This window comes from Berghia stephanieae, chromosome 3, assembly GCF_034508935.2.
Source record: "Berghia stephanieae isolate SIO BIC M18660-M18661 chromosome 3, UCSD_Bste_1.3, whole genome shotgun sequence".
Taxonomy (NCBI): domain Eukaryota; kingdom Metazoa; phylum Mollusca; class Gastropoda; order Nudibranchia; family Aeolidiidae; genus Berghia; species Berghia stephanieae.
Genome location: NC_088362.1, coordinates 91,928,678 through 91,950,683, shown reverse-complemented (window position 1 = coordinate 91,950,683; position 22,006 = coordinate 91,928,678). Strand labels below are relative to the sequence as shown.

The following is a 22,006-nucleotide window of genomic DNA, read 5'->3' as shown; positions in this document are numbered from 1 at the left end:
ATAAAAATAGTTTCCTACCTTTTTTTTCAGAAATACCATCGGCCTTCCCTTTCTTGGAACTCTTTTTAGTGTCGATCTTATGAAGCTTAACCTTTAATAAAGTTTGAAAGGAAGTGGGGTTGAGAATAAGAGTGATGTGACAATGACTTTTGTTAACAATATAGAATATGTACTTAACTCTTTCAACGCCATTGGCTGCACTGTGCGGCCAGAGCAGAATCTGTTTTAAAGGCCAATGGCCGCACAGTGCGGTCGGTCTTGAAAGGCAAAAATAATAATGTAATCCAATCCTAATTTCTACAAAAGTACTAGAAAATTGAACCAATGGTATCATTTTTTTTCACTAGGGGAGTATTTAATTGGGATTTGCGCCAAATTCGAATGTCGCTTTGTCTTAGCTTGTCACTCTTATGCTGCCTCAATCAGGTGTCAGCCATTTTGTGATGGAAATGCGAATATAGCCTCAGCGCTGAAAGAGTTAATACGTATTTAAAAATCTCATTCCTACATTAAGAAATGCAATGTTTGTAAAGAGAGTTTTTAATAAGAGCATTGTACTTAGTGAAATATATAAAAGTAAAAAAATTGTGGACAGGGACTGGTACAAGATAAAAATAGAAAGCTGTATGAAACAGTGACAAACCAGAAAAAGTGGTACAGTAAGAAATCATCCCCCTAAAAAATCAGCCTTATTCAATTACGTATTGAATTCAAACCTCAAAATTGAAGTTGGATGATATGTAATGAAATGGCTTACTTGAGCTATCAGAAATTAGATTATATTTGGTGTTGGAAACAGAGCTTCATTTCTTTTATATCTAACAGAAAATCTGATATTACAAATCGATGAGAAATAACCCACATATCATTCTCTGTTGAGATTTTAACTTGCCAGACATAAATTGGGAAAAACATACAACAAGCCAAATCCCCAATATAGAATGGAACTAAATGAAGCAATGTTAGAAATCATGCATGAATTCAACCTCATACAGGTAGTCAATGAACACAAGAAATGTAATACCCTTACAACATGCCCCAACCCTATACAATCAGTTTCCACAGCTCTGGGCATGAGTGATCATGACGTTGTTTTGTGTGACCTGACTTTGAATGCCAAAATCCAACAAAAAGCTCCCAGAACAATCATGTTATATCGCAAAAGGGGACATGAACGCCATCAAAAATAGCCTCAATGAAAATGACTATCACTGTAAACCAAGCTGGCAAAATTGACGTTAAAATAGAAATTGGGAACATTTATCAATGCTCTTAAAAGACTTACTGGACAAATACATTCCCTCAAAAATAATCAGTGAAAAACCTCACTTACCATGGATCAAACTGAAAATTAAACGATTAACACATCAAAAACACAGGCGCTACAACAAAGCAATGCTATACAACAACGACACATCTGGAATGAATACCGGACCCTCCTACAGAAAATACATACAGAACTAAGAAACGAACATCAAAATTATGTCAATAACATGCTTGACCTTGATCATAAAGGGAAAAATAATTGGGCTATCCGGGATTGTTTCTGGAAATATAAACGAACAAAAAGAAAAGACGTGACAAGTACATCTGCATTACAAAGGTCTGACGGATCAGAGGCAACAGAAACCATAGAAAAATGAAATATATTATATAAGCAATACCAAAGAGTCTTTCTGTGCTCTTAACAGATGAAAGTCAAAAAGTCTGAAAATATTTTACTCCATGGAAAATAGCAATATACCCACTATGCCAATAATAACAATCACTAGAGAGGGTGTCAACAAACAACAAAAAGACCTAAATCCCTTGAAAAAATCCGGACCTGATTCTATTCAAACATGAATCCTGAAAGAACGTGCAAATGAAATATCTACTATTCCAGCAATCTCTGGACAAAGGACAGGTCCTAAATGATTGATGCTAGGATTACTGCAATTCATAAAAAGGCAAACAAGACATAGCCTAAATTATAGGCCTGTATCGCTTACACCAGTTATGTGCAAGGTACTTGAGCATAATATTCTATTTCACAGCATTATGGATCATCTTGACCACCATCATATAATAGTTGACTACCAAAATAGTTTTCGGAAGATTAGATTATATGAGACCCAACTCATCAATACACTTGAACAAATAACAAGGCGTTAGATAAAAGGAAACAAACAGATTTAATAGTACTTGACTTTTCAAAAGCCTTCGATACCGTACCTCACAAACAGCTTTTTCAGAAATTAGAATACTACGAAATATGTAACAGGTACGTGCTATACATAATTGATTTAAAGATTGGCTATGTGATCGGACACAAGAGGTGGTGCTTGATGGAATTACAGGTGTACTATTTGGAGTGCCGCGGGGAACTGTACTGCTTCTCTTTGCTTCCTCATTTTTATAAAGACTTGGGAAGAAATCTTTCAAATGAAACAAATCTTGAACTATTTGCAGACGATAGTCTATTATTTAAAACTATAGAAGATCATACCGATGCAAAGATTCTGCAGACAGATTTAGACTCACTGATACAATAGTAAATACATGGCAAATGAATTTCCATCTTGAAAAATGAGTTTTGACTACAAACTGTTAGGCCAAACACTTAAACATACTTAAGCATACCTTGGAGTCCACTTAAATAACTCCCTGCAGTGGGAACATCATATTCGCCATATTGTGAGAGAGAGAAATCTTCATCATTGTCCCGAAAAGACAAAGGCACAGGCAACTTGTGAGACCTAATTTAGTGTACGCTTGTACTGCATGGGATCCCTACAAGATCAAGGACACAAAAGCCATTGAAAACATTCAGAGAGCAGCTGCAAGATTTGCCACAAATTGCTGCAAGATGGAACCGAGGTGTATGACAGCAGCTCTTGACACACTGGCCAATACTCCAGTCTCATATGGAGAATGCGTGTATACATCTACTTCACAAAACAGTCAAAAGCATACACTCAGCCATAAACATTCCAATCTACATTAACAATTTAAAAAACAGATACTCGACCAGGCTTCATTACATCAACAAATTCCAACAGCCATTTCAAGAACAAACACATACAAATACAGCTTTTCCCCCTCGAACAATACGTGAATGGAACAAACTACCACATGACACAATAGACATCACAGACCCCACATCATTTCAACCCATTTTCCACATTTACAAGAACACTAGGAGGAATGAATGACTAGAGAGACAGGATAAGTGTGGTGTGATAGATAACATTTATGTTAGACCTGTAAATGAGCTCTATAAAAATTGACTGAAACTGAAACTCTTCTTTGTAATTCGTCGTAGCGGTAAAATCCAAAGAATCAAAATGAAAGGTAAACAGCAAGCTCACTTGAGAAAAGCAATGGCAGAAAACTAATTTGCGCGGGAATTAATTAGGCTAATTACCATTGTTCCTTATAATTAGGTACCCAAATCAGTGAAGACACTTAGAAACGGTCAACCAGTTTGTTTACAACATGAGGTAATCGAGATGTGCTTGTAGCAATCATTTAACTTTCGATCTGAAGGTGTCTACATAACGAACTTCCGGTGTTCAAATTTTTCTTTTTCATACTTTTCCTGTCCTTCAAGTAAATGTGGTCAATTTTGGCTTAGACGAAACAGTGAAATTTATCGCTCGACGGTTCAGTTAAAATTGGCTACGACAGGTTTGGAAAGTGAAAAAATAATTTCACGAAGGCTGTGTGAAAATACAATGGGATGTGTTCAGACATGGCAATTCTAAAAAGCGTCACTTAGCCTTGGCAATATATCCACAATTAATATAAACGGCCCATGAGCTATGCGTAGCGCTCTGGAACATTCCTTATTAACTTTACAGTCATTTGACTACGATTCATGAATTCTTTCTTTATTCAATTCTTTCTTCCCTTTTTTAAAATATTTGAATTTGATGAATTGACTGATTTCAGTTAATTGACTGAGAATTTACAGGTCTATTATGTGTATAAGATTTGTGATGATGGCCACAGTGTGCCCTTTTGTATCTTATGGACTTGAACTGACATATAATGCAAGACAATCCATCCATGTAAAGAAAATGGAAATAGGTCTATTGCAAGTAGTTTGTATAAATTTGTTTGAGATGTCAATGAACAAAATTGTAGGAATCATATCGCCTTTACTGCAAGAAAATGTTATTAAATCTATATTGGTCTGTTACCAACTCACTGATAATTAGGTGAAAAAGTAGGATATAGAGGTGTGTTTTTAATAGAAAAAGTTCTTTTAAACTTGAGGGGCAAGACATTATATGGAGTGCGCTATTAGACACTGGATAATAAACAATTGAAAATAGTGTAGTTTTCCATCTCATTTAAAATTCGAATTTCATAATTTTATTAAATATGAACAATCATCTCATATTTGACAATTTAAATTTACTTCAACTCATTTTCAAAATCCAGTCTATCCCATTGTAATACCGGATGAAAGCAGTGGGTGATAAATTAGATGTCACTGACGATGAATGCTCCTGTTTAATGTCAACGATCATTTACTAAATTGTGTAATAACGATTACAGTCTTTAAACTAAGTGTCATAATACAGTGCAGTTTGCAAGAACTCACCTCCCTTGAAGTCAACACACAACGAGGTGCAACTTAATAATGCTCAGGAAGAGGAGGCGGAGGAGTAGAAGAAGAAGAAGAAGAAGAAGAAGAAGAAGAAGAAGAAGAAGAAGAAGAAGAAGAAGAAGAAGAAGAAGAAGAAGAAGAAGAAGAAGAAGAAGAAAAAGATAAAGAAGGTTTTACACATTATTTGTAAGCCATTGTTATAAAAAGCAGCTTTGTAAAGCATTTTAAGTTTGGGATTCTCAGCCAAAATACATTTTACTATTGAGATTGAGAGTATACGGCCTTGCCCAGTCAGTAGTAGATTCAAATTTTTAAATACAGGGTGATTCAAAAATAATATGGCAAAACTATCACGCAATACTTTTAAAAAGAAAAATAATAGAAAACATCAGCTTGTACACATGCCTTCAAATTTTTATTTCATGTTTTATAAATGCTCAATATGGCCACCACTGGCAGCACAAACAACTTCAAGCCCATATGAGAATTCATCCCATCATGCCGCACACAATATTGATTTTTTTACATTCCATCTTTCAAGTCATCTATACTTGTTGGAAGTGGTGGAACGTAAACTTAGTCTTTAACTTTAATTAATATACCCCGACAAGAAAAAGTAACACACTGTAAGGTCCGGAGATCTGGCAGGCCAAGCACAGAAAGCAAGGTCTTTAGCACCTCTCCTCCCAATCCAACGCTGAGGTACGTTACCATTCAAATAAGCTCTGTCCCCAAGATGCCAATCAGGCCTGTAAATGGTTGGTGAAAAAATTGTTGGAACTTTTTGAACACGTGAAAATAGACCAACAGGACAAGATTATGGATTAATTAATAAACACAACACAGGTATGACATGTAAATTGACTAGTCAAATCCTGTCACTTTTGCCAACTTATTTATAATGAGGTCATTTTATGGTACCAAAAAAAATATCAGAATTATTTGAGAGAGTACACACATTACTGGGCCCAGGTCTGAATTAGTTGTAAAATGAAAGGATGTGTATCTTGTGCTTGACACGAGAAGCTGCGTATCTTCACTCCTGTTTGTTTGTGTTAAATTTTTAAGCTGATCTTTCATTTATTTGGATTAATTCTTATAAAAGAAGAAGAAGAAGAAGAAGAAGAAGAAGAAGAAGAAGAAGAAGAAGAAGAAGAAGAAGAAGAAGAAGAAGAAGAAGAAGAAGAAGAAGAAGAAGAAGAAGAAGAAGAAGAAGAAGAAGAAGAAAAAGAAGAAGAGGTGGTGCGGTCATGTGTGAAGGAGGAAAGAAATAAAAATTAAAACAATCAAGGTCGTGAGAAAGTATGATTCCGCTGAGAGCTTTCGAAGAAGAATATATATTTCAAAGAAAAATAATTATTTGGCATTATTTTTTTTCGGATCGACATTTAGACTGAAACAAAGAACCCATAAGAATGAGAAAAGAGAGATGGAGAAATGCATGTGTGTCGGTAGCAAAATAGAGAGAAATGGCCCGGTTCGACACACTCTGTGCGTGCTAGTTATTTACTGTCTAGGTATGTGTTAGACGACTCGCGCGAACTTGCGGAACCCTCTCTCACAATAGGCAGACAGTGAATACATCCACGTCTAGCGGAGCGTGTAGGTGGCATGATAAAATAGCTAACTGAGAGACGGTCTAGTTTTGCTTTGTCTTTGATGAAACAAATAAAAAGTTTCTTATTTTCTTTTTTTTTAAATTCACCTTTTGAAACGGAATAAAATCTGATTTTTTTTGAGGAATGAAATGAAACTCTTTAATTTTTTTCTTTTTGTTCGTTATGTTCTGTGACATTACGAATTTTATTTTTACTATTAATTTTTTTTTTTTTAAATATTAGCACGTAACAGAACATATAGAGCAAAATCGTACTGTCGGAAATCTGACAATAGTAGGAAGATTTACAGGCCTGGCAATGTCTGGTGTTCCATCCAGCTGAAAAATGAAGTCATTTGAATCTGCTCGCAGCGAAGTGAATAACCAGTTTCGAATCATTTCGAGATAGGTTTGTCTTGTAACAGTTATTCCTCAAAGAACAAGGGACCATAGACCTTGTCTTGAGATAGAGCACATAAGACATTTACTTTAGGGGTATCTCTTTCATTCTCAACAGTTCCATGGGGGTGAATTGTTCCTCAAATGTACACATGACAATTGACTGTGCCGCCCAATTGGAAAGTTGCTTGGTCACTAAAAACTTAACGTGAAAAAAAAATTTCATCACCTTCCTCCATATCCAGCATTGACTCACAGAATTCCCTGCGCTTCACCTTTTCAATATTATTAAGTGCTTAGAAGAGGCTTAGTTTGTATGGTTTCATGTGTAATCGACTCTGTAACATGCCAGACAGTGGTTTGAGGGATGGCAAGCTCAAGACTTGCTCAATGTGTAGACTTATGTGGGCTCCTGCCTCGTAAACACATCATTAATCCTCTCCACTTGCTCCAAGTGGTCTTCCAGGACTATTTCCTTTACATAGTCATCCACTGTCCCTAAACTGTCAAATCCACCATCGATTGTTTTCATGATGTGGCGGATCAGGGGCAAATTCTGTTCTTAAGGCATGTTGCACAATGACAATGGTGGTATTTTTGTGAACTCAAGTACACAAAATGCTTTCGGCTAATTTTTATTGATCTTCCCATAATTCAGCTACACACAAGTTATTCCAGTGAAATTGACACCCAATCAAACTTAGATAACTCTTTTATCACATAACCACTAATTCAGTCCACTACAATGCTAAAAACTTCGAACAATTGCGTAATTATCTTGACAGATTCTTTTAGAATCACCCTGTACAAAGCATACTATTGTATCAACATACCACTAGTTTTCTTTTCTCACACAACCTTTCTTTGGTATTAATGTCATCTTTCAAAGTGAGGGTATTCTTTTCATCTTCTTGCTGAAGGCTGTCATCAAAATTGTCATCTTCATCGAATTCATTTTCATTTTTGACCGTGGCCAATTCAGAAATGGTCTCACGGTCCAATTCTTGCTCTTTATCTTCCTGAGGAAAATGTTTTTTAAATGTTTGTTAATTCCATTTTTAAAAACACCTCAGACTATTTAAAATAAAGCATCATCGCTCCTGGTCTATCTAAAAGAGAAACTGAGTAGCCGATATAAAAGTAAAAGCATTATAAGAAATATCCATAGCTTCACAAACAAACAAAATTTCCAGGGTTGACGATTCAATTAAAGGATCAACTCGCCATGCTATTGTCATGAACTTGACCCACTCCTTGCTGATAGCAGTGAACTCAATTCACTTTTAGTCTTATCGTCTGATGAACATTATTCACTCTCTATGAACGTATCAATGACAGTCTTATCTTTCTCCTCTTTACCCCCTCCCCAGATTGTTTTATCTATCATTCTATCTCTCTCTCTCTCTCTCTCTCTCTCTCTCTCTCTCTCTCTCTCTCCTCCTTTTCTTCTCATCTCCCTTTATTCCTCTTCCTCTAAAAGCTGATTAGTTGAGACTTGTCTTGGAGGCAATCGCTGATTAAATTACAAGACCAAGGTAGAAATCCTAGTTATTCCCCTCCAAGTCCAAGCCTTGAAGAGCTAACATGTAGATTGTGACTACTAGAAAAAAACAAAAAACACACACACACAAAAACTCAATTTTGCCTGCAGAAGCGATAACTTTATAATAGTTACTTAACCAGACTGGCTCCCTAGCTGAGAGATGGCATTTTCCTGGAGCAAGAGTATAATCAGAATGGCAACTATGATCACAAAACCCTTTGAAATTTTTTCCTACAAATCTGATCCTTTATTTTATTTACATAAAATCTCAAAATATATTTTTGCCGTAGCATGAGTCATTGAGAGTTCTTTTTTTTTTTTTTTTTTGGGGGGGGGGGGGGGGGGGGAACCAGAATTTGAAATGAGTACTATTGTACTAATTTAGCGACTAGCATTACAGCTATGTTTGTCAAAGATAAAAAGAATCAATTTTTAGTGTTTTTAAATATAAAAATTGGAGCTTTGACCTAAGTAATGCATGTGGTGAAAAAACTGTAAATAAATAAAAACTTTGTATCGTATAAAACAATAACAACCATTTGAATAGTTCAGCTTTTTATTTTTTTTATTTGACAAGAATTTATGGATCCTACTTAAAATAATTGAAAATATAGACAATTGAATAGAGTACAATCCAACACAGTTTCCTCAAACTCATTTGAATGTCCCGAATTTTTTTCTTATTATTCTTTGTTATCATTCCACTCCTTCCTCAAACTCGGTTTCCTTGAACTAATTTCACCCAGCCAACGTTAAAAAATGAATTAAAAGTTGTTTTTTTTAAAATAGCGCCCGGTGATTTAGACTACTGATGACTAACTGTGATATTGTCAGTTACTTATGAGTATATTGTGTGCATCTATCTATACGGCATGTGTGGGTATGCAGTATATACACACGCATTCACACACAGCCACTCACATCTCTCTGCTCACTTCGCCATTAGTACAAAGTTCAATTCCATGAGCCATGACTTGCTGATAGTAGGTTATGGTGGTAAAGAAATGTTGTGATACAGCAATCTCTAACCCCCCTCCCCCCTTCAAACACACACACACACACACACACACACACACACATACCCTTGTAACATATCAATAAAGTAAATAATAATAAAGTTCCCTTTATTCATCCCCGTGCGGAAATTTGACCTATGATTTATTTAGACCTGTAAATTCTCAGTCAATTAACTGAAATCAGTCAATTTGTCAAATTCAAATATTTAAAAAAGGAAAGAAAGAAAGAAAGAAATAAAAAAAAGAAAGAATTCACAAATCGTAGTCGAATGACCGTAAAATAATTAGGAGTGTTCCACAGCGCTACGCAAAGCTCATGGGGACCGTTTATATTAACGATGTATATATTGCCAAGACAAAGCGACGCTTTTTATAAAAGTCGTGTCTGAACACTTCCCTGGGTATTTTCACACATCCTTCGTTAAATTATTTTTTCACTTTCCAATCTGTCGTGATCCCAACTGTAGCCAATTTTAACTGAGCCACCGAGCGATAATTTTCACTGTTTCATCTAAGCCAAAATTGACCACATTTACCCTTTGAGTCTCAAAACTATGATAAAGTAAATTGCGAATGCCGCAAGTCCGTTATGTAGACATCTTCAAATCGAAAGGTAGGATAGATTGCTACAAGCACATTTCGATTGCCTCACGTTGTAAACAAACTGGTTGACCGTTTCTTCACTGATTGAGTACCTGATCATAAGGAACAATGGTAAGTAGCCTAATTCATTCCCGTGCAAATCAGGACGTTTTCTGGCATTGTTTTGCTCAAGCCCAAGCGAGCTTGCTGTTTTGTGGCGATTTACCTTCATTTCGATTCTTTGAATTTTTCCGCTACGCCTGTCGAAGTTTCTTCTTGATAATTCACCTCTACTTAATAATTCAGTGTATTGGCCTGAAGTCATATTTATTTAAGTTTTTTTTTTCTCTGTCATTTACTGATTGAAAATCAAGTTTGCTCATTGCTACATTATTCTAATGTTCTCACAATGGCTGAGCTGTTCGTGGATCGCAATTCAGACTTGTCGAGCATCGATAAAGATGTGAGTCCCGTGAGGAATAAATTCAATTGGTCATGGCTAGAAGTTAAAGATGATAATGGTGATTATTTTTCTATGTCAAAAAAATTCCAGAGGCAGGAATATGACTTTGATGAAGTCATCTTTACCTATATGAATGACATGCTTATTTAGCATTCCTTCTACATCAAATTATGGCAGTCATACTTCCAGTAAGAAATAACACCCACTATTTTGATATATTGTATTTATCACTCTCCTCTCCAATGATGCCCTTATTTAAAAAAAAAAAATAATTGAATCTTCAGTTTGTCGAAGAGTTTCAGTCAATTTTTATAGAGCTCATTTACAGGTCTATTTATTAAAAAGGAAGACTGAAATAACCCCAGTGTCAGCTGCAGCACAGCGCCGCAAATTGAGTGAGTGAGAGATGGCTAGCTGACAGCCAAATAACATGACAACAAATGGTGGATATTCGAACTAGGTATCTTTCGGATACGGAGCAAAGACCATACCGCTGAGCCATATTGCCCCACCCCCCAAAAACCTCTCCCCATCAAACGTTATGACAATGTACGGTTTCCTCGAACTATGGTTTCCTCAATGTTTTTGGAATGTCCCGAGGAGTTCGAGGAAACTGTGCTGGAGTGTATTAATGAAAATATGAGTCAGTTTGCATCAAAGTATTATCATCATAGTATATATACTACATATTATCTATATATATCATGGTGTCAGTCTTACACCAAACAGAATATTGACTATAGTGGACTGTTGTTGTCGGATAACAATCACTAAAATGTTTATTTGAGTCGATGAGACAATTACCTCCAGTTCAAATTGAACAGACTGTACCAATCTGGCAAGTTTAGTCAACTCTCTCTTAGCAGAAGGGTTGTCCTCAACAATCAGACAGATTTCCAGCAACTCAACATTGATCCTGTCAGTAGAAATAATTCACACAAATAAATCAAAGTCCTATTATAATTTACATTTTTGACATCGGTTGCAGTCACAATAATAAATTTAAAATAGCATGGATAACTTAGCAGATAGTGTATGGTATGTAATTCTCAGAATCATATTTTTTAAAAATTACATTACAAGAGAGCAATAAGTTATTTTCTTACTCAGCAACTTCTTTGACAATGTCTATCAAGCGTTTATTCTTCTCACTCAGCCTTCTAACAGCGTCAGAAAAATTTCTTGATCTTGTCATTATGAAGAATTCCTGTTCAAAAATGGAAGAAAAAATTGTGATCAACTCTTTATTTGTGGCAGACAGTTGTCACACTCAGATATCTATTGTGATACAATATGGTCCAATGTCCAGCAAAATTTCAGAGTCAAAATTACGACCTAGGAAATTAAAATATTTTCTTCTGAAATCAATCGTTTATGCTTATATTACATTTACCTATGCATCAACTTTCTATAAAAACCATTTTCAAATAACTTTAATATCATTTTTTCACGGGTTTATTATGTGCTTTGAGTTTGTGTGTGTGTGTGTGTGTGTGTGTGTGTGTGTGTGTGTGTGTGTTTGTGTGTGATTATGAGACAGATAAAGGAGGGAGGAAGTAAATATAATATTTAGAAATACTTTTTGTTTCTAAAAAGTCTCTTCAAATGATATGCCAGTTTCAACATGTAATATGAAAAGTAGTCAAAGAAGTACAGTGGAACCTCCCGATAACGACATGCCACGGGACCAAGTTTTTATGTAGTTATCCGGAGGTGTCGTTATTTAGAGGTTTCCAAGATGGCCGACAAAGTGGGCGTAAGACCCGCAGGACCAGTTTTTATTAACCACGCCACAACAGTACCATTTTCCCTCTGTAGTTTATCCAGGCTGGGGACCGGCATGTGAACAGATGTTTGAATACAATGGAACACATGGCCGCATTAAAAATGTTTGGTTTTCTTTCTGTTTTCTTTTTCCTTCTATTTTTGTTTCTCTCTATCCATTAAAAATGTAAAAAAAAGGTTCATCATCCTTGTTATTTTGTTATGAACATCAAGACTTGTTTGGCTTGAAATAATCCTCTATTACTGTTTGACATTTGGCGCTGGAAATGATAGCAGATACTTTGTCCTCCATTGGGATGAGCATTTCAAATATTTGCGTTTCAAAAGCTGTGTTCTCATTTGTTCAAGCAGGAATCGTTTTTATAAACTTTGAGTACTCATACTCGGTATATTTAGTATCAGATATCTACGAAAACTGCAGAAAATCACCAAAATGATGTCGTTATTCGGAGGTTTTATCAAAAAGTGCGTCATTATTTGGAGGATTCTTTTACTGATCTTAAACTTAAATAGAAAAAAATCGGGACCAGGGGTCAATGTCGTTATCAGGAGGTTGTCACTATTCGGAGGTGTCGTAATCGGGAGGTTCCACTGTATTGATAGTTTTAGTGGTGTTCATAAAGTGGTAGAAAACGGTAGGGCTGCCTGAAGCCGGTGATCGTAAAATACTAACGAAAGAGTGAAAATGGAGAGGCTTCGTATGGGAATAAACCAGACAATGGACGTTTTGGGTACAAACCCTTCGTCAGCACAACAATACACGAATTAACGTGGAAAACAAATAAAATATAATGCAAAAAAACTTGTGTCGTCTGTACTCAATGGTGGTTGGAGTATGAATGAAATGTTAGCGTGGCGTGGGTAGAGGGTTGGGTGCTCCAGGGGGGTGAATCGATTGATAAGAAAAGGTCAGCGATGAGGGAACAGAACTTACCAGAAAATAATGGAAGATAAAATACATAGTAGTAGTAGTAGTAGTAGTAGTAGTAGTAGTAGTAGTAGTAGTAGTAGTAGTAGTAGTAGTAGTAGTAGTAGTAGTAGTAGTAGTAGTAGTAGTAGTAGCAGTAGTGGTAGTAGTAGTAGTTGAAAAGAGATGAAGTGAGTAGGAAAGTGTAGTAGAGAAAGCCGTAGTGGAACAGTAGGGGGCGGTGGAGGGGGCGAGGTGAAGAAGTCACAGCGGAAGGGGTGGGGTGAGGGTGGGGGGGGGGGGGTTGTTGAATGAGCGGCGGTCGAATCTTCACGAAGGAAATACAAACAAAAAAGACGAACGGCCGGCTAGAAATGTGATAGTAAAGTAGAATATACAGAGAAATAAATAAATAGATAGATAGATAGATAGATAGATAGATAGATAGATAGATAGATAGATAGAGAGATAGATAGAAAGATAGATAGAAAGAAAAACAGATAGATAGACAGACAGAAAGAAAGATAGAGAAAAAAAAAAGGGGGGGGGGAGTGGACTTGAGAGAGAGAGAAAGAGAGAGAGAGAGAGAGAGAGAGAGAGAGAGAGAGAGAGAGAGAGAGAGAGAGAGAGAGAGAGAGAGAGAGAGAGAAAGGGGGGGGGGGATTGAGAGAGGGCGAGTAAACAGCAGGGTGATAGCTGGGTCTATATGGATATGAATGGATAAATAAGTGGATGAGTAGACACAAAGAGAGATAGCTAAGAAGGTAGATGACTAGGAATTGGTAGATAATCAGTAGATAGATAGATAGATAGATAGATAGATAGATAGATAGATAGTTAGATAAATAGACAGATAGATAGATAGATATAGATAGATGCATTTGACCTTGTTAGCAGAAAGGGCCTTTTCCAACTGCTAAAGAAGATTGGCTGTCCTCCTCAGCAGCTTAGCATCATTGCTTCCTTCCACGACGACATGAAGGGCACCATCAGCTACGATGGTGGAGCCTCTGAACCCTTCCCTATGCGCAGCGGCATGAAACAAAGCTGTGTCCTCGCACCGACTTTGTTTGGCATATTTTTCTCCATACTGCTTAAGTTTGCATTCAAAGAGTGGCCAGAAGGAGTCCACTTACACACCAGAAGTGATGGGAAGCTGTTCAATATGGCACGGCTGAGAGCAAAGACCAAGGTCCGCACAGTCCTCATAAGGGAAATGCTATTTGCAGATGATGCAGCTCTATGTGCGCATACCGAGGAAGACCTTCAGCGGCTGATGGACAGGTTTTCCCACGCATGCAGGGAATTCGGGCTGACGATCAGCATCAAGAAAACAAATGTAATGTGTCAGGATGTCCCTTCTATACCAGCAATTTACATTGACAACGAGGAGCTAGAAGTCACTGATCACTTCACATACCTGGGCACAACCATCACCAGCAACCTCTCACTTGATGCAGAATTAGACAAGCGCACAACTGAGCAAGAGAGTGTGGACAAACAACCAACTCACTTTGAACACCAAACTCAGAGTATACCAGGCATGTGTACTCAGTAGCCTACTGTATGGCAGTGAATCCTGGACAACATATGCCAGACATGAAAGCCACCTGGAAAACTTCCACATTCGCTGTCTACGACGAATTCTCTGCATCAGGTGGCAGGACAGACTCACTAACAATGCAGTGCTAGAAAGAGCGAACTCCCTCAGTATGCATCTCATGCTCTGCCAGCGACGTTTGCGATGGCTTGGTCACGTACACAGGATGGACGATGGATGCATACCCAAAGACATCATGTACGGTGAACTAGCTTCTGGACGGCGACCAACTGACCGTCCAGCTGTGCTTCTATGATGTCTGCAAACGAGAAATGAAATTGACAGGCATCGACTCAATGGGAGTCGCTTGCTGACGACCGCAGCGGCTGGAGATATGCGGTGATGGAGGGAGTGAAGAGGGGTGAGGAGAGGAGAAAGAAGAAGTTTGAGGAGAGGAGAGCAAGGAGGAAAGAGAGGCAGCAGATCCAAATACGAAACACACAGTCAAACTACGTGTGCAACAACTGCGGTAGAGATTGCCATGCAAGGATTGGTCTGCTCAGTCACACCCGTCGTTGCTCTCAACAAGACTGATGAGACTAAAAGACATACAGGGCACAAACTATCGTCTCTTGAGACGGAGGGATGCCTACTACTAATGATGATGTGGTGGTGGTGGTTGTAGTAGTAGTGGTAATGATGATGTGGTGGGGGTGGTTGTAGTAGTGGTAATGATGATGTGGTGGTGGTGGTTGTAGTAGTAGTGGTAGTGATGATGATGTGGTGGTGGTGGTTGTAGTAGTAGTGGTAACGACGATGTGGTGGTGTTGGTTGTAGTAGTAGTGGTAGTGGTGATGTGGTGGTGGTGGTTGTAGTAGTAGTGGTAATGATGATGTGGTGGAGGTGGATGTAGGAGTAGTTGTAGTGATGATGTGGTGGTGGTGGTTGTAGTAGTAGTGGTAATGATGATGCAGTGGTGGTGGTAATGGTTGTGATAGTAGTGGTAGTGATGATGTGGTAGTTGTAGTGGTAGTTGCAGTGATGATGATGTGGTGTAGGTGGTGGTTGCAGTAGTTGTAGTGATGACGATGTGGTTGTGGTGCTTGTAGTAGTGGTGGTAGTGATGATGAGGTGGTGGTGGTTGTATTAGTAATGGTAGTGGTGATGATATGGCGGTGGTGGTGTAGTAGTAATGGTAGTGATGTGGTGCCGTGGTTGTAGTAGTAGCAGTAGTGATGATGATGTGGTGGTGGTGGTAGTTGTAATAGTAGTGGTAGTGATGATGATGTGGTGGTGGTGGTTGCAATGGTGATTGTGGTAGTGGTAGTAATGATGATGTGGTGGTGGTGGTTGCAGTAGTAGTTGTGGTACTGATGATGATGTGGTGGTGGTGGTGGTTGTAGTAGCAGTGATAGTGATGATGTGGTGGTGGTGGTTGCAGTAGTAGTGGTAGTGATGATGGTTGTAATACTAGTGGCAATAATGATGATGTGGTGGTTGGAAAGGGGGGGGGGGGGGGTATCCTTGGAACAAATTGACTTCACCGGAATTTGACGGAAGTTGCCCGCAGCCCGGAATTTTTTGCTCCAGACCGGAGTTTTTTCCGGTCAAACCGGAGTTTTGGCATCACTGCACCATTTAGGCGGAAATCCACCTTCAGGTAGGAGATTCTCAGCCCTGAATATAAAATGTGCCCGTACCATTATCTCCCTTTAAGAGTTTACTTTTGACAATTATGCAACAACATTTCAATAAACAAATGTATAAACATTATAGACTCAAACCTAATATAAAAAATAATAGATAAATTTGGTAAAGATTTGTAATGGACATTTATGGCATAGTAACACATTTAATGTTATACTTAAGTATTGTAATCTGTCCCCGCGGAATTATGCCATTTTTGGGGCAAAATTATGCCAATATTATGCCAAAAAAAGGCCAAATTATGCCATAAATTATGCCAAAAATCCAACATTATGCCATAAATTATGCCAAACATCCGACATTTTGTAACGTGGTAATGTAAATTTATAAGCTGAGAGAACAAGTAAATCAAATCAACATTAATTCACAATACGATGACAACAATATTAATGACTAACTAAATCTAATCACAACACTGGTGATAACGTTTAGGCATGCAACAGGGTGGTGAGAATAACTCAGACATAAAATTGTATTTTGAGTTGGATGTCATTTTGTAATTTATTAAATGGTTGTCTAAAGCTAAAAAGAAATTTAAGAAATATTACATGTACGACTTACAACAGAGAATCAATAAAATTGTTATAAAACATGAAAACAAGACCCTTGAGGTTATCCTCACTCAAAGATCGTCTGCGGTCTGAAAAGACCAGGTTGTACAATGAAAAACTTCGCTCTGCATCAGCTGAATTCACAAGAGCATAAATATACTTTCGTGCACATTTTGACAGCTGAGGCAACTCATCTGCCTTGCTGTTCCAGAATATGGTGAGGTCCACTGGCAACCCCCCAGACACTTTAACAGCTTGTGGTCCCGCAGTTTCCCTGTACCAGTGAAACTCACTCTCTGGAACAGCAGACAAACCAGGCAGAGCACTCTGTAAACGGTCTTTGTTAAAGTCAAATGTCACCAGTCGAGTTGGATCAAAAAATTGAATTTGCTGTAGAAATTCAACTGCTGGTTGGCCATCTGGGGTCATATACTTATCAACCTTTTCTGACACTGAAGAGACAGCTTGGCAGTATCGGTCCTGCAGAGCCAATTTGTCCTTTGAGGGCAGGTCTTCTGGGAAATGCTTAGATGCTTCCCTCATGCTGACTCCACAGCTTCTAAAGGAGTACTGCAAACTTTCAAGTTTGGACCATGCCTGGATTTGAAAAATAGAAGAAAGAGAGAGAGAAAAACGGAATCATGAGTATGATTGTTGGCTGGCTTACAAGAAGTATAAAATAGAATGAAAGTGATGATTTTATTGGTGGTAAGAACACAGGCAACTTTGATCAGACTTTATGTGTTAAATATAGTTTCCTGTGATTAAGGCAATGACGACCATTATGACTAGAGTAACGATTTTTTTTTAAACTCAAAGAGGGAGGAGTGATGTGTTAAATCTTAGACTGGACTGAGTTGATACTATACAACAGAGGAAATACAAAAAAAAGTCTTAAAAAAGCAATACATGCATAATTATGTGTTATAGGCAAAATAGACCTGCTGAAATGAAAGCGCCTTACCTTGACAGCAACTGTTGATTGACTTTGAAACAAGTCTGTTGCGTGCACAAAGACTTTGCACTTTTCAGAGATGAAGTCCATTTCTGCTTTAATTTGTATTCTGATATCTGCAGACAGGCCGGCCAGGTATTGGAGTGAGTCACAATATGGCACTTTAGAGTGGGCTACCTCTGCTTTAATAGGATAACCAAACGCCGGTTTTCTTTGAAAACGAAAATACAAGGCCAAAATTTTCGGCAAAAAAGAGCTAATTTTTTTATTTATTTATTTTTTTGGCTAACGGATGCGGAATCGGATGCGGAAGGCCTCAGGATGCGGCCGCATCGGGTGCGATGCGGCCGCATATTCCTGTGGGGACAGTGTAATGGTAACAATGTAAATAAATTGAAATATGAGTTGTCTTACTTCTAAAAGGGGGGTCTGAATTGGAACACAGGGTGTCCAGAATGGGACAATGGAATAGGGCCCATAAATCAAGAAAAAAATAAAATAGGGCCCATAAATCAAGGCCAAACACACAAATAAAATGTTACAATGGACAAGTATTAAGATGAATGGTGTTTGCAATATATGCAACATTTAGTTTCACAATTACGCTCGATGTGCGGCAAATAGAAGTCATTGAGCTGAGAGAGCTATTTTGTCTGTCCGAAATAGAAAACCCCATCCTAATTATTAACTCAATCCAAGAGATTTTTGCTACTTTTCAAAATTGGAAAAAAAATGTATTCAAAATGATCATGTACATAGATAGTTTTATTCAATTATCAACATGGAAAAAAAAAAAAAAAATTAGCTTTGATACTACGCTTAGAATTTGCCTCAGAAAAATGTAATAAATAGGTATGGAGTAAAAGTAACCTGGCTAAACTACGGATATAGTCGGTGTTAGGGTTGAGTGAGTTAATTTGACTTCTCCACTCTGAGTTCCTGGTTGTGTGCCATCAGTTATTAGTACTGCTATGAATATGAATTCCGCACTTCGTCTCTCTGGAGAAATACTGTAAATTGTCTTGTTGTGACAATTTGCATGTTTAATCCATATTGCTATCAGTTTTTATAAATGTAGAAATAACAACAGGAAGCTACACCTCTGGCTTCCAACTGTAATAATTTTTAATTGTAACAATTGTTTTTGTGAAGTACAAAGTGTACAATTTGTACTGTAACTGATGCAAAAAAATCAGCTTAAAGTAACTAACAATTCTAATGTACCAGCCAATTATTATTAAAATCCATCAGAAGGTTGTGAAGATATACATGTCAATACGTGCTCACCGGTTGTGGAACGAACTATAATAAACATTAATACAGACTGCTTTATACTACACCATTTTACAGGTTTATTCCCCCAGTATAGAGTACCCTGCATCTGCCAAGAGAGACACTAAGTATACACTGATTTTCCATCAAATGGTCAGGGATAGAATATAGCTTTGATGTTGGACATTTCCACTTGTCAAGAAAAAGAAATGAAAAAAAAAGAGAGAAAGAGAAAAAAAATTTTTAATCCACAAATTGATATTGACAATGTTGAATATGCTGCCAGAGAAAATTAAGATGAGAAAAAAATAAATAATTGAGTGAAACTTACTTTCCCCTGCTACTTAATTTAATTTTCTTTTTAAATGAGCCTTTGAATGACACTTTAATTTCATGATTTTACTTTAAACTGTGGATTGCACATTATTAATGTTATATATATATATTATAATATATATATATATATATATATATATATATATATATATATATATATATATATATTAATAGCATCATATTCATATTTTGTCCTTCGATTATACATTCAGTGACACTACTTTTGTGGGCCCTAGCAATGACCAGAATGTGAACTTGTTTTGAAGATAGGACAGCACTTTCAGAAAGACAAATCCCTGCCGAGTGTAATAATTTTACCAGTAGTTTGCCTAGTAATAAGGCTGCCATATTGAATTGTTGTATATCGACACCAACACCAGCAAGAGAAAACAAGAATAACCTACGATGATGAAAACAACAATTCTGTGCTTATTCAAATTCCAATACACACAATTTCAAACATACACTGGACAAAAGGTAGAAATATTAGTTGAAAGTCGGGTCCAAGTGAATTACAATGGAGAATCTGCTAAATTACCACTTTTGGTAGTTGAAGATTAAATAACTCTATGAAGTATTTGTTGCAACTCAATGTTCTTTATTGATCAACAATACAGAAACAGGCTTAATATGGTGCCTGTTAATAACACAAATATAATACAAAAGTTAGAATATCCTTAAAGGTTTCGTTCCTCCACTGCTTGGCAGAAACTGGCTACCGCATCTACGCCTTGATTGGCACAACATTTTTTTGTTAACAGAAACATCTTTAGAAACTGTCCTAGAAAGACATAAGGCAATCTTCAAAGAAGAATTAGGTTGTTTGAAGGATATGAAAGCAAAAATTCGCATTGATAAAGATGCTTGTCCCATGTTTTGTCCACCACGAACTCTACCATTTTCTTTAAGGGAGGAGGTTCAATGAGAGCTTGATAGATAGAGTGATTGAAAGAGGGGAATTTTCAAATTGGGCCACTCCCATTGTCCCTGTACAAAAACCATCAGGACAAATCAGAATCTGTGGAGAGTATAAAATTACAGTCAACCCCATTGCACAAACTGACAACTTCCTCCTACCAACAAAAGATGACATTTTGTACAAACTTGCTGGAAGACAATACTATACAGAACTCGATTTGTCTAATGCGTACAATCAAATAGAACTGGATGATTAATCGAAACAATATACCACAATAAACACTAACACCCACAAAGGATTGAACCGCTACAACCGTTTAGTATTTTGAACTGTCTACGGCTCCTGGAATCTTCCAACATACCTTAGAATGTTTACTCAAGGGTGTAGAAAATTTGTGCGTGCTATCTAGACAGTGGCAAAAACAAGAAGGAACATTTGGAAAATTTAGACCAAAGTACTGACAATTTTGGAAAATAAAGGATTAAAACTCTGTAAGGAAACGTGTCAGTTTATGAAACGAAGCATACAATTTTTGGGATACAAATTATCTACGGAAGGAGTTCAGCCACTAGATGACAAAATTAAAGTAATTCAACTGACCAGCACTGACAATCTAAGTCAACTTCTAGACTCTAGAATAAATGAATACGCCCCTGTCGCTGGAAATAAAGTTTGTTTATTGTTACTTCAAATTTCAACTAGACTAGTCTTCTCCATGATATGTAATATTACCATATCAGCAAATATTACAGACTTGAGTGACAGGATTAGTTTAAGTTTAGTCTGGTGTGAGTGTGAAAGGTGACATAAATACTCTAACTCTAGCGTTAGTGTTAGATTGAACTTACCCTTTCCGTCAATAAAAACAACCCACAATCGGAGAGCTTTTCTAATTCACAAACTTTGGTGTGTAAAATGACATAACTGTTCTAAATATTCAGGTTAATTTCTACGCTAGCCTAATTTCTATGGCTGTCAAGTCAATCTGTTATGACAGTATTGCAATGTATAAACCAAACTGTTGAAAGAAAGCTAAAATCAAATTGTGTTATTCGTCGTTCGCAGTTTGAAATGGAAGCCAACGATATTTCATCAGAACAAGATGGATGACTGACTTCCTGTATGTGGCTGCAATAGAGCAACAGGTGCTCGTTCGTCAAGAGGGCACAAAGTGCACCTGCGCTTTCTTCTGCCTATATGAAATACTTCTTTTAATTTTTTAAAAATTGTGTTAATTAAGTATATTGCTAATATTAATCCTTTAAAAAATTACAATTAATATCAAAATGATTTTGAAAATATACAAAAAGGCTTACATTTGATATTTGAGAGGAAAGAAAATGTCAATAAGTTGTTTAACTGTGTATACGGTATGGTTTTTTTTTTATTCAATGACTAAGCATTTTTAAAGAGATTATAAGTAGACATAATTATGAGAATAGAGCCATTTAACGGAGTAACTTAACACACACATACACTGCCACACACACACAGACACACACACAGACACACACACACAGACACACACACACATATATATACATATATATATATATATATATATATGTATATATACAGTCCACTCCGAATAATCGCAACTCGGTTAATTGCAACTTTTGGTTAATCGCAACATTTCCCAAGAAACAGAATTAATTCTATATAAATCACTGGTTAATTGCAACAAACTTCGGCTAATCGCAACAAATTTTTAACCTCAAAAGGAGGCAAATTAAAACGAATCAATCAAACAAAATCTCGAGATTAGATTTCATCATGGGTGAAATCATGACACGTTGAAGAATTGAGAGTGGGCGGGGTTTAATGCTACAGTAGTTTG

The 22,006-nt window shown here is 37.0% G+C and overlaps 2 protein-coding genes across 4 annotated transcripts in view; both read right to left on the bottom strand.

The window, feature by feature from the left end:
- Positions 1-21,246, bottom strand: part of LOC144968826 (uncharacterized) — a 240,103-nt gene extending 218,857 nt beyond the window's left edge. For 2 of the 3 annotated variants that reach the window (XR_013644658.1, XM_078907547.1), the window contains exons 1-5: positions 21,018-21,246; positions 11,304-11,404; positions 11,002-11,113; positions 7,427-7,612; positions 19-91 (exon numbers count right to left, since the gene is read on the bottom strand). Coding sequence is in view for 1 of the 3 variants with exons in the window: in XM_078907547.1 (XP_078763673.1) it covers positions 19-91; positions 7,427-7,612; positions 11,002-11,113; positions 11,304-11,392 (460 nt within the window). In the remaining 2 variants the exon portion in view is untranslated. The remainder of the gene's footprint in view (positions 1-18; positions 92-7,426; positions 7,613-11,001; positions 11,114-11,303; positions 11,405-21,017) is intronic. The other variant, XR_013644659.1, reaches the window with a different exon arrangement.
- LOC144969702 (uncharacterized) lies at positions 16,396-17,888 on the bottom strand. The gene is made up of 2 exons (XM_078908855.1): positions 17,652-17,888; positions 16,396-17,284 (listed from the first exon to the last, which is right to left on the bottom strand). Exons 1-2 carry the CDS (start codon positions 17,730-17,732, stop codon positions 16,694-16,696), a joined length of 672 nt encoding a protein of 223 aa, XP_078764981.1. The 5' UTR covers positions 17,733-17,888; the 3' UTR covers positions 16,396-16,693.
- Positions 21,247-22,006: the final 760 nt, after the last annotated feature.

What these genes read in the sequence shown, in the direction of transcription:
- LOC144969702 (XM_078908855.1), bottom strand. Translation starts at nt 17,732, where the DNA reads ATGGACTTCATCTCTGAAAAGTGCAAAGTCTTTGTGCACGCAACAGAC. An exon ending in AATCAACAGTTGCTGTCAAG is followed by an intron (nt 17,285 to 17,651) that starts GTAAGGCGCTTT and finishes TTTCAAATCCAG; the next exon opens with GCATGGTCCAAACTTGAAAG.